Source organism: Hyaena hyaena, unplaced genomic scaffold, assembly GCF_003009895.1.
Source record: "Hyaena hyaena isolate Hyena2069 unplaced genomic scaffold, ASM300989v1 scaffold_366, whole genome shotgun sequence".
Classification (NCBI taxonomy): Eukaryota; Metazoa; Chordata; class Mammalia; order Carnivora; family Hyaenidae; genus Hyaena; species Hyaena hyaena.
In genome coordinates this window covers 1,207,787-1,222,553 of record NW_024080999.1, presented here as the reverse complement: position 1 = coordinate 1,222,553, position 14,767 = coordinate 1,207,787, and the positions used below count along the sequence as shown (strand labels likewise).

Sequence of the window (14,767 nt, the reverse complement as noted above, 5' to 3'; positions counted from 1 at the left end):
TAAGTATTTTCATTGGTCTGTTCTTTGGTGAAAAGAGAGCTGATCTCATCGTTATGTTATGTGAGGCTGCAGTTAACAGGTGTGTTCCACAATAAAGAGGAAACAGACAATCTAAAGGAAATTGGCTACCGGTTACCTTTATTATCAGCACCGGGAAGGGAGAAATCATTAGCAAAACATGATATCTTCTCTTTATTTTAAATTGCTCAAAGTGACAGGATGTCTGTCTAATAGGACTGCTTCTGTCTGAGACACAGAACTGTTTGTTTTTTCTTTTACAAAAAGTGATTTGCTCTATGTGTACAGTCGCTTATGCCAGTGGTAACTTTCCAGAGACAACTTCCTGGGCAATTGATGGCATCGAAGTCCCATTTCAAAATGGAGAGTAACACTAAATGCAGTTTGTCACTTGAAACTACCACTATTGAACAGAAGTCATATCAAGTCTTTGGTTTACGTGCAGTACTTAATAATTAGGGCAAAACTCCTAAAATGTATTCCCCTCCAACCCCTTATTTGATTCTACTTATAAAATAACCTTCAGCAAAATGCTTTCTAAAACGCCAGTCAATAACGAATAACGTCAATGCCAATAATGTGGGCGTTAAAATAATTTCATATTTCCAAGTACATACATTTTGTAAACTGTTCAGTTTATTTCACCAAAGTAAACAACTGATAAAAAATAGTTTATAAGAAATGTTCCTCTAAGGGATGCTGTTTACCAAAATAGTGTTTTCTTTTTCATAGGTGCTTCAATCCTTTTGCTATTTATCATCAAGCTTTGCATTAAAAATCCCTTTTTCTCTTTTATAAATGATTTCCTGTTAATGTGAAAGGAGTTCTGAGTACACACAGTTAAAGGGATGGGCCTGTTGGCTCTTTCCATCTGGGATTGAATATGGCTTCATTCTTGTAAGAGACGATTGCAGTCTGCCCTGAAGTAGACTGTTGCGCCCAGTTCACTACAACAAGAAGTGGGTGTAACCCTCTGCCCCAGTAACTATAACATCCATCCAGATCCTCATGGCTTCCGGCGATGGCGCAACCATGTAGTAGATTCTGTCGTGCGTCTTGACACTAAAGGTGAGTAATGGATTAGGACTCTAAAAATCAAAAAAAGCAAAAGAATGTAAAGCAAACATCCTGAAATTATAACATTAAATAACCCAGACATATATGAGTGCTTTCTCCTCTTCGAAAGTTCTCCAATTTATAGAAATCTAAACTGGTATTACTTTTGCTCTACTACAACCTGTACCCCCACTTCCAGGATCTTTCTCAAGACTGACTGTCCTTCTGGCCTTACTGCACAACCAGTCTCACACGGAGAGGTCACCAATTAATCCTCTTGGCAGCTACTTCATAGATAAAGCTCCAGCCCGGTACCTAGATAATGTACATAATAGGTAACAACTGTTATTCTTAGTCCTACTAAGATCCTTCCTTATAGTCACTTAGCAGGTCTCCTAAACTGATTATGTCCAGAATATTGTCTCACTTCACCATGACTTTTTCTTCCATAAAAGATCAGCTCTACTACTTGTATGTTCTCTTTTCTAGAATGATTCTGCTTATATGAATCTGTTACGTCAGAGCAACAAATCTAAATTGCTTGCAGTTCAAAAAACGTTTTTCCAACTTAATTAGGCACTTACATCTGAAAATCAGTGTTTACCTTATTAGCATTCTTGAGGTGATCATAATACACTTCTTCAATGGCTTGGAAGTATATCACTCCTTTTAATTTAGCTTCATGCTTGTCTGCAATAATAGTTAAATACTTTATCACTGATGATGGACTGGGAAGATTATAATTTCAGTGTAATTATTACAATATTTATCTAGTATTTACATGACCTGAGATTAATTCAGATAATTTAGGTGAAGGTATTAGCCCAGTTCTATATTGAAAAAACAAATAAACAAAAGGAATAATCAGCCCAAACCTCAGGGACTAATTGACTTTGCCCAAAGCTCTCTAGCAAATTTGCAGTCAAAAAGACAGCCCAGAACTACTGACTGTCAGGTTACCAAACAAAATATAAACACTGCTAATACCAATATTGATTGTTTCCCCATGTTCTTCAAAACTGGTTGTAATGGAAATGTTAGTATGTAGAGCTATTGTTAATGAGATTTGTAAGGAAGTCTTTGTCTTTTAAAGAAGGGTGTTTTCCCTCCTACACTGTTGGTGGGAATGTAAACTGGTACAGCCCCTCTGGAAAACAGTGTGGAGGTTCCTCAGGAAACTAACAGTAGAACTCCCCTATGACCCAGCAATAGCACTGCTAGGAATTTACCCAAGGGATACAGAAATGCTGAGGCATAGGAGCACATGGACCCCAATGTTCATAGCAGCACTCTCCACAATAGCTAAAACATGGAAAGAGCCTAAGTGTCCATCAACAGATGAATGGATCAAGAAGATGTGGTTTATCTATACCATGGAATACTACATGGCAATGAGAAACAATGAAATCTGGCCATGTGTAGCAACATGGATGGACCTTGAGGGTGTTATGCTGAGCGAAATAAGTCAGGCAGAGAAGGACAAATATCATATGTCTGCACGTATAGGAGGATTAAGAGGAACTTAACTGAGGAACAAGGGGGAGAAGAAGGGGGGAAATGGTGGGGGAAAGGGAGAGAGGCAAACCATGAGAGACTCTTGAATGCTGACAAAAACTGAGGACTGATGGATGTGGGGGGGAGGGGGGAGGGGCATGGAGGAGGGCACTTGTGGGGATGAGCACTGAGTGTTATGTGGAAACTAATTTGACAATAAACTATTTGTAAAAAAAAATAAAAAACATAAAGAAGGGTGTTTTTTTGGACATAATGTAAAAGAATATTCTGCTTATATTTCTACTTATTAATATTCTACTTATATTTCTATGAATTTCTCGTCCAGTTTGCCCTTTCCCCTGTTCCCAGTAGAGCTTCACGTCAATAATTTAATGCTGTCTCAATGCAGCATGTTCTAAACTGTTTCCAAGATTTCATCAAATTTGCCATAAAAGACAAACAAAAACATAAAACTAAACAAAAACAACCAAATCACCAAACAATGGCAGCACTCTACGATCTAATAAGTTCTTGAAATATTTTGTAATTTAAACAGAGCAGATCATAAGTATATGTGAGCATACTGAAGAGTTTTAAAAGGATGGATGAAGCTGCAAAAGAGAGACTCTGTATGGTACCCTGTTGGTGGAAGTGCAAATAAGAAAGCTCCCTTTGGAAGGCAGTTGGGGAAAATAAACCAATTAAAAATGCAAAAAATCCTCGTCCTAAAACTTTCCACTCCTAAAACTTTATCGTAAAGAGCTACTCATGTGCATGCGCACGGATTTGTGTTCGTTATAGCGGAAGGCAGCATCAAAGCTGCCTGAACTCTAACAGCAGACTGATCCAATTATGGACGGCTCATGTAATGGAATCCTCACGGCCACTGGAGATGGATCTGCATGTGCTCATCAGAGAAAGATCTTGAAATACTGTTATGTGACAAAAGTTATGAACAGAGTGAATAATTTGGTCTCAAGTGTACATTTTTAAGTTTATTTATTTCTTGAGATAGACAAACAAAGAGGGAGACAGAGAAGATCCCAAGCAGGCACCATGCTGTCAGCACAGAGAACGATGTGGGGCTTGAACCCATGAACTCTAACATCATGACCTGAGCCAAAATCAAGAGTCAGATGCTTATATATAAACATATATGTATATATACTGGTATTCTTTCTTCTTTCACCCCAGTTAATATATACTGGTATATATTCTTTCACTGAATATATACCAGTATAAATATATATTCAGTATATATACTGAAACACATATACACATATATAGATATATGTACATATTCATATCCATATATACATGTACATTTTCATTATATATATGAATAAAGAAAATCTGAAAACGTATTTCAGACTTAACACGAGGAAAAGTTCAGAACTTTTGTGAACTTTCATTATATAGACTTTTTAAAAAAGCTTATTTATTTTTATTTTGAGAGAAGGAGAGAGAAAGAGAGAGAGAACCCTCTTTGAGAGAAGGAGAGAGGAGGCAGAATCCCAAGCAGGCTTTGTATCATCAGTGCAGAGCACCACATTTTTGTTCTACTTTTCAGTTTTTGACCCATGAATGTCCCTTTTTTCCCCAACAACAACAATGAAAAGCTAGTCTGAAAAACAACAGGCCTGAGGTTCAGTGGAAAAGTGTAAAGCTACTAAATTACACTTAACTCAGCATTTCCCTAACTTATTTGATCATGTTTGACCATGGACCATATTTGTGTGTTTTGGTTTTTTGTATTTGTTTGTTTTACTCTTCTTTGGGAAGCACCATTTTAATTACTGCCACATTCAGTGGTTTCAATCAGTTTCCGTGAAAGAGAAAGATTCTGTGTAATCTCTCAAATATTCGCTGGGGAGGATACTGCAGGATTAATGGGAATATATACAATAATACTTTATTTTCTGAAAGCAGATAGAAAATAAAATCTGGAGCTAAAAGTAAATCCTATCAGTGTTTCAAGGAGGGAGAAAACTGGGGAACAAACCTTTTGTTTGTAGAGCACTTCATATCTGAGAAAGAACTCTCAAAAATGCAGGCCTCACAAGGACATTGTGAACTAAAAGAATCAATAATGCTATTGCAAATTGACCCACTAAAGCTATTCATTCCTTTCGGTAGCATTAGCCCATCAATTCTCAGATGTATTTTCTGTGTCTCAGTTTTCTTTAGAGACTCTTCTAAGGTTACCCAGTTAATATGTAGGAGGCCAAGCATGGAGGCCAGGGGCACGATCAGCACGGAGACTTATGACTCTAGCTGTCAGCACTCATGTGTACAGCTCCTTCACACCCATGGTGCCCGTTTACCTCATGACAAGCTGAAGGGGAGGTGTGGCCCCTGTGGGGTCAAGTCCGGGCCCTGAACTGCAATCTGCATCACTTCCTGTGGACTGATCTATTGTTGCACTTGGTGATGTTTGGGGAAAGAGTAGGGGTGGAGGTCAGGGGAGCGGATAAGCAAATGATGGCTGTAAACAGAGCCAAATGGACAGTGTCTGTCAAACTAGGACTCCCTAGTCAGTTATATAACATGTAAATATTAAAAAGCTGAATGAAGGGCGGCTGGGTGGCTCGGTTGGTTAAGCATCTGACTTCAGCTCAGGTCATGATCTCGCAGTCCTTGAGTTTGAGCCCCATGTTGGGCTATGTACTGACAGCTCAGAGCCTGGAGCCTGCTTTGGATTCTGTGTCTCCCTCTCTTTCTGCCCCTCTCCTGCTGGCACTTTATCTCCCTCTCTCAAAAAATAAACATTAAAAAAAAATTTTTTTTTAAATAAAAAGCTGAACGAAACATAATTTTTGCCTGTTTTATATGTTATAGTTCTGAGTAATTGTTCACATATAAAAAAGGTTTGGATCCTTAAAAAAAAATAAAGAAAGAAAATCGATCAACAAGAAGTTTACATTTGGAAAAATGCATTTATGTGGTTATTAGGAGCTCAGGTTTTGACATGGATCAGAAGGAAGGGGCACTGAGCAGCTGACCTGCCTGACAGAGGACAGAACGAAATAAGGCTCTTGGAGAGAGAAGCAGAGAAGAAAAGTGAAGCTGTTTTGTCTGAAGTTAATTAAAATTTTATTTTTGGAAAATTCTGGGTGAGGTTGTTGTCTTTGGAGACTGGTCCAAGGGCAAAGTTTTGTTTATGGATTTTGTAGACACTAAATTGGCATTGCTCATTAAACTGTCATCTTTTCTATTATACTCACTGAAGGGAACATCTCTGGATTTTCTTAGAACCCAAGATCAGAAAGCCCAAGAGAGGCAAGCAGGGAAATGGGGGTGGGGGTGGGTTAGGCCATCCACTTGGGGGGCCACTAGAGCATTAACTGCAGCCCCACCAAAGAGCTCCTAACAGAAAGGTACATGCCCCTGGGTCCTCCTCACCCCAGTTCCGGAGCCCCACAGCCAGGGTTTCTTTTGTTTCCACGTGTTTCTTGGTTTCTCACACTTCTCTTCCTAAACACATCCTGACCTCAAACTAAATAGATTAAATGACTAGGCTGTTATTTCTTACTATGTTAATTTAACAATTTTTGACGATGCACATTAATGCTGATACAGTCACCATGAAGCAGGGTCTCTTTATGAACTCTTGCAAGATACGACTAGTTGCTAAAGAGAGCAGAACTACATCTGTGCTGGCAATGGATGTGTTTCATGTCACCCAGGAGTAAATAAGAGACTTCTTTTTCTTTCTTTTTTTTTTTTCTTAGAGAGAGGGGTGGGGGGAGAGGTAGAGAGAGAGAGCCAAAACAGGCTCCACGTTCAGCTCAGAGTCAACTCAGGGCTCTTGATCTCACAACCTTGAGATCATGACCTGAGCTGAAATCAAGAGTTGGACGCTTAATGGACTGAGCCACCCAGGCGCCCCGAGGCTTCTTAATAAGTATAGCAGTTACATAAATATTCCTGTATTTTTTGAAGACTCACGTGGGTATGTTTCTCACAATCCATCATTTACAAAATCTAAAATATTTCAGTCAATAAATAGTTGTTCACTTATTCACTGAGGAGCTTTACCCTCTGCTTCAATAACATTCTAATTGATAAACTCTAGAATGTCTGTGAGCTAAAGCTGCCTAATTGTGTGTGACTTAAGTAGGGCATATGACCATAAATAAATAAACAGAAACGCTTTTTCTGGCTTCGTGGTTTAAAAGTCAATACTTTGGTCTAAAAGGATAAGTTCCATTTAATATTTATTTGGATTTCAGGTTATTTCAGCACTAGAACAGACTAATTCACACTTTTTAAATAATATATAATTTTTATTATTTCTAGAGAGGAAATCATAGATATCATGGGGACTAGACAACGTTAATAGAAGATAATATATACCTACAAAGCTAATATTACCCTTAATTCCATGAGTTGCCAATCAACCTATTTATACTGACTTTTATCACCTTTGCACTTTAACAGAGAGTTCCTGATTTGAATCTGTCACTTCACCACTCACCTGCATAATAAGAGAATGTACGCTTGTTCCGATCAAACACAAACCATCGTTTTTTCCAAGTTTTAATTTTTCCACCCATTTTGATAAGGAACCCTCGGCAGGTCTTCTCTGTGATTGATACATGATAACAGGTATCGATATTGTGGCCGGCAGTCTCTACGTGGCTTCGCAAATCAAAGTCTTCCTTCCGGACAGGCAGATAGCGTGTTAAAGGTCGGGCCTGGAAAAGCACAAAACTGGGTCATATATAGCCAAGTATTTATTTCGTTTAAGGTCACAGTTGTTTAGGAGTGGACATGAACTGGAAAGCCTAAGCATTAAGGTGTTCATGTGATTATGAGGACTTCAGATAAATGTTTTTCTTTGGAGTTTAAAAAATGCATAGTATTTCAAGAAGGCTGCTACAATATACAGGGGAAGGGGGAATGGATACACTCAGGTGAATAGGTTCTACTCCTTGAGACGGGCAGATGAGAAAATGGACGATGTCATTAACCTCAGCTTTCCAAGAGGTACATAGCACGTCAGAACGCAGGGAAATGAGGCATGACATTCCATGGGCTTCTCCCTATCACAACTTATCATTCATTCTTAAATAATCTCAGAGAAGACGTGACTAGTGAACGTTATTTAGCAAGTACACCGCCCCCCAACCAGCCCTGTGAGACCCCCTAAAGCTATACCCATTGGCTTACACACACTTTCTGATAGAAATTGAAGGCAGAGATTTATGTTTTGAGAAGTGATGCTAAAATAAGGTGAGAAGTGGAATCAAAGCTGTACTCAATGAGTTGTCCAATGAGCAGATATGGAAAAGATGTACGTGGATGTCTTTTATTTAATATGGCTGGAGTAGAGAGGTTCATTTAATTTAAGAAGCACGTATCACCATGAGGTATATTTCTAAAATGGTGTTTGCCTTTAATCTGTTAATAACCCCACCCCTCTGCCCTGGGGAAAATAACCTAAATATATACCCGGAGGCAAACCTGATAATTAGGATTAAAATAGAGAACTGTACTTTTTGGATTGGCTTCGAATGCGAAACAGCCATGGATAACCTTCACTGCGAATCCTAATTTGGCAAAGCATTGGCATAATGAAATAAAATGGACGTGTTTTACTTTGTATTTTTCCTTCAGTATTTTGCCTTCGAGTCTGTAGCACTTTGTCTATAAACGGATGTCAGAGACTTGCTGATACCTCAAAGCACACAGATTCTCACTGCCAAACTGCCAGCTACTATAGAGTAAGGGGAATGGCACTTTTTATGAAGTCTAGTAAACCCTGATAAAACGGATTTGAACTTTAAATAACTGGCGCTTCACAAAATTTTACTTTAGCTTCTCAGCCGACATACATCATATAAGCGGCTTTTTATTTGCAGAGACTCAAACCGTATGATAAGCGAGATAGGAAGTGAAAGGAAATGGGTGGTCTTCCTGAGTTTTGCTGGCGTTCAGGAACCTTGCACACACGCGCGGATAGCTGTAGCCAAGGGGATATGGGTGACAATACAGTGGTTAGGGAAAAACAAAACTACCAAGAAATTGGGTTGGCAAAATGATTTTGTTCTGGAGTATTTGCTTTCAAAAATGGCTTCATGGGGCGCCTGGGTGGCTCAGTCGGTTAAGCGTCCGACTTCGGCTCAGGTCATGATCTCACGGTTCGTGGGTTCGAGCCCCGCATCGGGTTCTGTGCTGACAGCTCAGAGCCTGGAGCCTGTTTCAGATTCTGTGTCTCCCTCTCTCTCTGTCCCTCCCCCACTCGTGCTCTCTCTCTGTCTCAAAAATAAATAAAAAACAAAAAAAAGTTTTTAAACAAAAATGGCTTCATAGAAGCTTTTCTCTTCCTTGACCAAAGGTTTTAGACTGAGTGTTGTAGTTGTTTTCAGTAGGAAATCTGGCCCATTTTTCAAAGCTGCTCAGAAAAACATGCTCCTTTTAAATATACCCCCAAAAACAGGCAGAAGAAAAACTGCCTCTCTCATCGAATTGTTGTTCTATGCGTGACTAGAGGAAAGTGTCATTTGGGTAGTAGGTCTCAATGGGTTTTCTTAAAATGGTTATTTATTTTTCAGAGAAAGCATACATGAGAGAGAGAGAGAGAGAGAGAGAGAGAAAGAGAAAGAGAGGGGAGGGGCAGAGAGAGAGACAGAGGATCCAAAGCAGGCTCTGAGAGCCCAACGTGGGGCTCAAATTCTCTAACCATGAGATCATAACCTGAGCCGAAATGGGACACTTAACCGACCCAGCCACCCAGGCGCCCCTCAGTGAGTTTTGAGATAAACATACATTTGTTTGTTTCTCTCCCAGCAGTTACATGTCAAGCAAGGGCTGGCGGTGCCAAGAAAGCCAGCCTGACACAGCAAGACCGTCTTCTACAAAATGACCAGCAGGGGGCAACCTATTCTAATCCATCCAGATGGACCGTCGTACCTGTGCCCTTTGTTTCTCCCTTATTTTTACTTCCTTTTCAATTAACTTCTGCCGCTGGCTAGTTTCTTCCTGCAATCGTTTTTCCAGGAGTTCTCGGCGTCGTTTTTCTTCTTCCAGAGCTCGTTTCTTGGCTTCCATTTCCCGTTCCTAAATATCATTATTCGGAACAAATTTGAAGATATACTGGTTATACTTGGATGACTCCAACTAATGGAAAAGAAAATTCTCCCTAGACAATTGTTGGTTTTATAGCCTGGGCTCTTGCAATATATCACCTAGACAAGAATCACCCTGCACATAGTTTTTGAAATCACCCCACGCAGAAAGGCAACCATGACATTTAATTAACAATCATTAAGTGAAAATCCAGGTGTGGTACTCAGTCATTTCACACTGGTGACCCCAACCCTTGCATTTTTAATAGAAGGAAGACAAACTGTCACCCAACAACTAGTAATGACGCTTAGCCCTCCTTTCAGGGGCCATCTTCTAACCGAAGGCCATCGGTCCCTCTGGTTTCTTTGTAGCTCTGTGCCTTCCTGGCTGGAGGTCACAGAGGAAGCCCACTAGGAAGTCAGAAGAGGAAAGGAGGGGCCCTTTAAGGCAGGATGCAAAGGCATTTGGGGGGATACCTAAGGATGTTCAGATTCTGGCTTGAAATACAGTCACAGTAACGTGGGATTTGAAATATTACAATAGCACAGTTCACACAAGCTGGCAAGGAAGAGTGAAAACATAAAGACATGACATTCGTCCTTGTTCCTTGGCAGGCAAACACGGTGGCCATCAAAGGGAAAATACAATACAAAGCATTCATTTCAGTCTACGTTGACACTATACATATTTTAAATTACAAAACATTATAGTGCCGTAAGGAGGCTTAGAAGTCCTAACACCCGTACTTTTCAGATAACAACAATGAGGCCAAAAAGGCTGAGTGATGACTCCAAGGTTATATCGGTTAATAAGGCCCAAGGACAGTTTCCTGTCCAGTGCAGGACAGCTTGAATCATGACCTCACTGACCTCGGGCGTAAAGATACTATACCGACCCTGGATTCAAGCAGCCGCGTCTTCTCTGCATGAGCCTGCTTCAAAAGTCTCTCCATTTCTTCTATCCTGGCAATATTTGAAGTGCTGGCACTGAAGAGAACACAATAGAACACAAAACATCCTTTCAAGAATATTGTTTGAGAGTGATGTCTCTTTAAGTACACATGCATACGTGCACGCGTGCGGCGCACACACACACACACACATACACACACACACACACACACACACGCATGCGGCTTCTGGAATGGTGTGCGATGCAATCCAATGTCATTTAAAGGATGTTACTTAGGAGAGTCGTTGGCCTGAAAAGGTAACTCATTCGGGTCTGAGAATTGTAGGTGACATTGGCTTATCTCAGTTTAGGAGACAAAATGTAGGCAAGGAAAATAATACCAAAGTAGAGTGCTTTACTCATAAATAAATAAACCAAACTAAATCCTACAAAGTGCTTTCTCAAAATGCTCTTTCCAAGGTCTAAAAATTATGGACTGTGGGAGGCCTTCTTTTTAGTTTAACTGCTCAGAGACGCACACTAATAAGACTATCACCAAAGTTCTATGTAGACGACACCTAAGGTTTGAAGACACTTTATTTGGTTTGGACATATGTGTCCCCAGCTGCTTTTTTGCTGTGCCTCTATGTACATGGACATTTTGATCCCTGAGTCATGAGTTTGAGTCCCACGTCAGGTGTAGAGATTACTGAAAAAAATATATACACATGGACATTTTATTTCTCCTTTTTTAATGTTTATTTATTTTTGAGAGAGAGAGGGTGAGAGAGTGAGCGGGAGAGGGGCAGAGAGAGGGAGGCAGAGAATTCAAAGTGGGCTCTGCACCAACAGCAGGGAGCCTGATGTGGGGCTGGAACTCACAAACTGTGAGATCATGACCTGAGCCGAAATCAGATGCTTAACTGACTGAGACACCCAGGCTCCCGACATTTTATTTATTATATGACAATGCTAATTACAAAAAGACTTCTGTCATAGGTGCAAAGAAGAGTGGTGGGTGGCTAGTTTTGTTGGTAATACCCAATAGTCATCCACCACACCAACGAGGAAACTCTTTGAAGAGATGCAAGAGCTTCAAAAGAAATGCATCCTAAGAAAGACATCATGCAAACAAGTGAAGGCAAAAACTAACAGGTGTTAACGCTGCAAGAACAGTTAGGGTAAGTAACTAAAAGAGAAAGAGAAGAACTTGGAAATGTTTAACACTAACCAAAAATGTTATTTTTTTCTCTTATTTACATTTTATTTGAATGTTCTGGAAATGAGGGCATGACCTAGGTCAAAACGTATTTACTCTGATATTCCAGCCATAGAGAACCAATGTTATTTCCTATGCATGTATACTTGTATAAGCCATCATATATATTTCTTCTTTTTTAGACTCTCTTGAGGACAGAGAAGCTTTGGTGCCTTTATCTTCCATAGCATAGAGACTGGCACATAGTAGGGATTCAGGTCAGATGCATTTATATAAAAATAAAATTCATATAAAAATAAGGGGAGCCTGTGTGGCTCAGTCAGTAGAGGATCTGCCTTCAGCTCACGTCATGATCTTTTGGTTCATGAGTTAGAGCCCTGCATCGGGCTCTGTGCTAACAGCTCAGAGCCTGGAGTCTGCTTCGGATTCTGTCTCCCTCTCTCTCTGCCCTTCCCTGCTCTCTCTCTCACTCTCTCTCTCTCAAAACTGAAGAAATATTAAAAAATTAAATTCATATGAAAATGAAAAGGATAATCTAGGTATTTTCAAGCAAATAGAGATAAACGACCACAGTAACATAGTACATATAGTTTATCTTGGAGTCAGTAATAGCAGCTGTATGGCAGCTTATTCATAATTGCCAAAATTGTAAGCAACCACGATATCCTTTAGTAGGTAAATGAATAAATAAACGGTAGCACTTTCAGAAAATGGAATATTATTCAGCACTAAAAAGAAATGAGCTATCAAGTCATGAAAAGACATGGAGGAACCTTAAATGCATATTACTCCGTGAAAGAAGCCAATCTGAAAAGGCTACACGCTGTATGACTCCAACTATATGATATTCTGGAAAAGGCAAAACCATGGAGACAGGAAAAAGATGAGTGGTGGCCAGTGGTTTGAAGTGGCGGGTGAAGGGAAGGATGAATATATCGAGCACAGAGGATTTTTAGGGCAATGAAAGCCCCTGTATGACACTATAATGATGTATATACGGCATTATACATTTGTCCAAATCCATAGAAAGCACAGCATCAAAAGTGAACCCTGTTGTAAACTGTGGACTTTGGGTGATAATCATGTGTCAACATAGGTTCATTAAAATATTTTTTTAATGTTTATTTATTTTTGATAGAGAAAGAGACACAGAGTGCAAGCAGGGGAGGGGTAGAGAGAGAGAGAGACATAGAATCCAAAACAGGCTCCAGGCTCTGAGCTGTCAGCACAGAGCCCGACACGGGGCTCAACCTGCAAACTGTGAGATCATGACCTGAGCAGAAGTCAGATGCCCAACCGACTGAGCCACCCAGGCGCCCCTCCACATAGGTTCACCAGCTTTAACAACTGTACCAGCCCGATGGGGAATGTTGATAATGGGGGAGGCTATGTATGTGCAGGGGCAGGGGGTACATGGGAAATCTCTAGAACTTCCTCTCAGTTTTGCCGTGAACCAAAAACTGCTCTAAAAAATTATCTTTTAGAAAAAAAGTCATCAGTATTTCCAGCCCTATTACAAAATGACTTTATCCAGGAAAGGGACAGACTCAGGAGTGCTGTATCCTTAGAAGTTAACTATCTCTGTACTTCGCAGGGTTACTTTGGGCCAATTTTTAGCCAGATGTGTTCTCCTGATAAAGACAAAAACATGGCAATGTCTCCTCATTATTTCTATGAACTGTTGGGAGAGGTACAAAAGAGTAAGTTCTATTCTCTTCAACCAGCAAGAATTAAAGAAAAAAAATCTTTAATTTTTTTTGGTGCAGGAATTTGTATTCCTCATTATTAAGAATAGTCAATCTCACAGATGTTAAAGGGGCACACTTCATCAGTTTAACTGAGAAAGTCCAGGGCACACATCAGCCCCTCGAATAGCACAAAATCATGTTTATATTCTATAGTGTTCTCTGTGGCATCAGATATATACGTCTTACGTCTCCAGTTTATTTGGAAATGAGTAATTTGTTCACTAAGTCTCAGGTCTCAAAAACTCACCAGTTATAAAAAAGGGGGGAGGGGGCACCTGGGTGGCTCAGTTGGTTAAGTGGCTGACTTGGGCTCAGGTCATGATCTCGCCGTTCGTGAGTTTGAGCCCCTCGTCGGGCTCTGTGCTGACAGCTCAGAGCCTGGAGCCTGTTTCAGATTCTGTGTCTCCTTCTCTCTCTGCCCTCCCCCTGCTCACGCTCTATCTCTCTGTCTCTCAAAAATAAATAAACATTACAAAAAAAAAAAAAAACCTCACAAAGAATTCTAACCCCCATCTACTCTATAGTTCTTTCTACAACATACTCACTTTTTGTCTAGCTTGTGCCTGAACACTGTTAGATACAGAAAACTTATTTTATCCATTCCTTCATTGACTGGACAACATTCTTAGAATGCTGATACTTAAGTTGAATCAAAATCTGTCTTTCTACAGCTTCCAATTACTGGCCCAAGTATGACCTTGAGCTACATGAAAGCTATCCACATGAATTGGTTGGAAATAACTTGGTTAGAAACAAATATTTTCAGCCCATGGTTTTTCTTTATCTGTAATTTGGGCACACCCTGGGGCCAAGTTTTCAAACAGTTATCTGTCTTTAAATATTTCTGTTCATTTTTGTTTTAGAATTTTTCAGGGTGTTTTCCATTTATTTTATACCATTTGTAATTATTTTCTGTCAATTATATTTAACGTACCTATTTGGTAATATTTCCATAAATGCCTTAACTTCTGATCCAAGAAAGTCAATTTTCTGAAAACATTTGACAGAAAGTACATGTTAACATTTACCACTTCCTGTCTTCATAAGTTTTAGGCATCTACAGTCACCTATTTTTTTAAGCTATCCTTTTACACCTTTAAAGCTACTTTGGTTATTTTGTCTAAAAAATAATTTGTATCCATTGTTCTACTTGTTCTCTATGGCTCTACTTTTGCTATTTTTGATTTTAATATTTCCTTGACATGTACACCATTTTATTCAGCAAAACTTCTGTTGCTCTGTCATACCATGTAATCACTGTTTTTACTTT

General features: G+C 39.7%; 1 protein-coding gene across 11 annotated transcripts in view; it reads right to left on the bottom strand.

The window, feature by feature from the left end:
- Positions 1-112: 112 nt before the first annotated feature.
- PHLDB2 (pleckstrin homology like domain family B member 2) overlaps positions 113-14,767 on the bottom strand; it is a 225,666-nt gene continuing 211,011 nt past the window's right edge. For all 11 annotated transcript variants that reach the window (XM_039250363.1, XM_039250365.1, XM_039250364.1 and 8 more), the window contains 5 exons: positions 10,535-10,625; positions 9,484-9,630; positions 7,046-7,265; positions 1,679-1,764; positions 113-1,106 (listed from right to left, as the gene is read on the bottom strand). In XM_039250363.1, the coding sequence (XP_039106294.1) occupies positions 966-1,106; positions 1,679-1,764; positions 7,046-7,265; positions 9,484-9,630; positions 10,535-10,625 (685 nt within the window). In that variant the 3' untranslated portion in view covers positions 113-965. The remainder of the gene's footprint in view (positions 1,107-1,678; positions 1,765-7,045; positions 7,266-9,483; positions 9,631-10,534; positions 10,626-14,767) is intronic.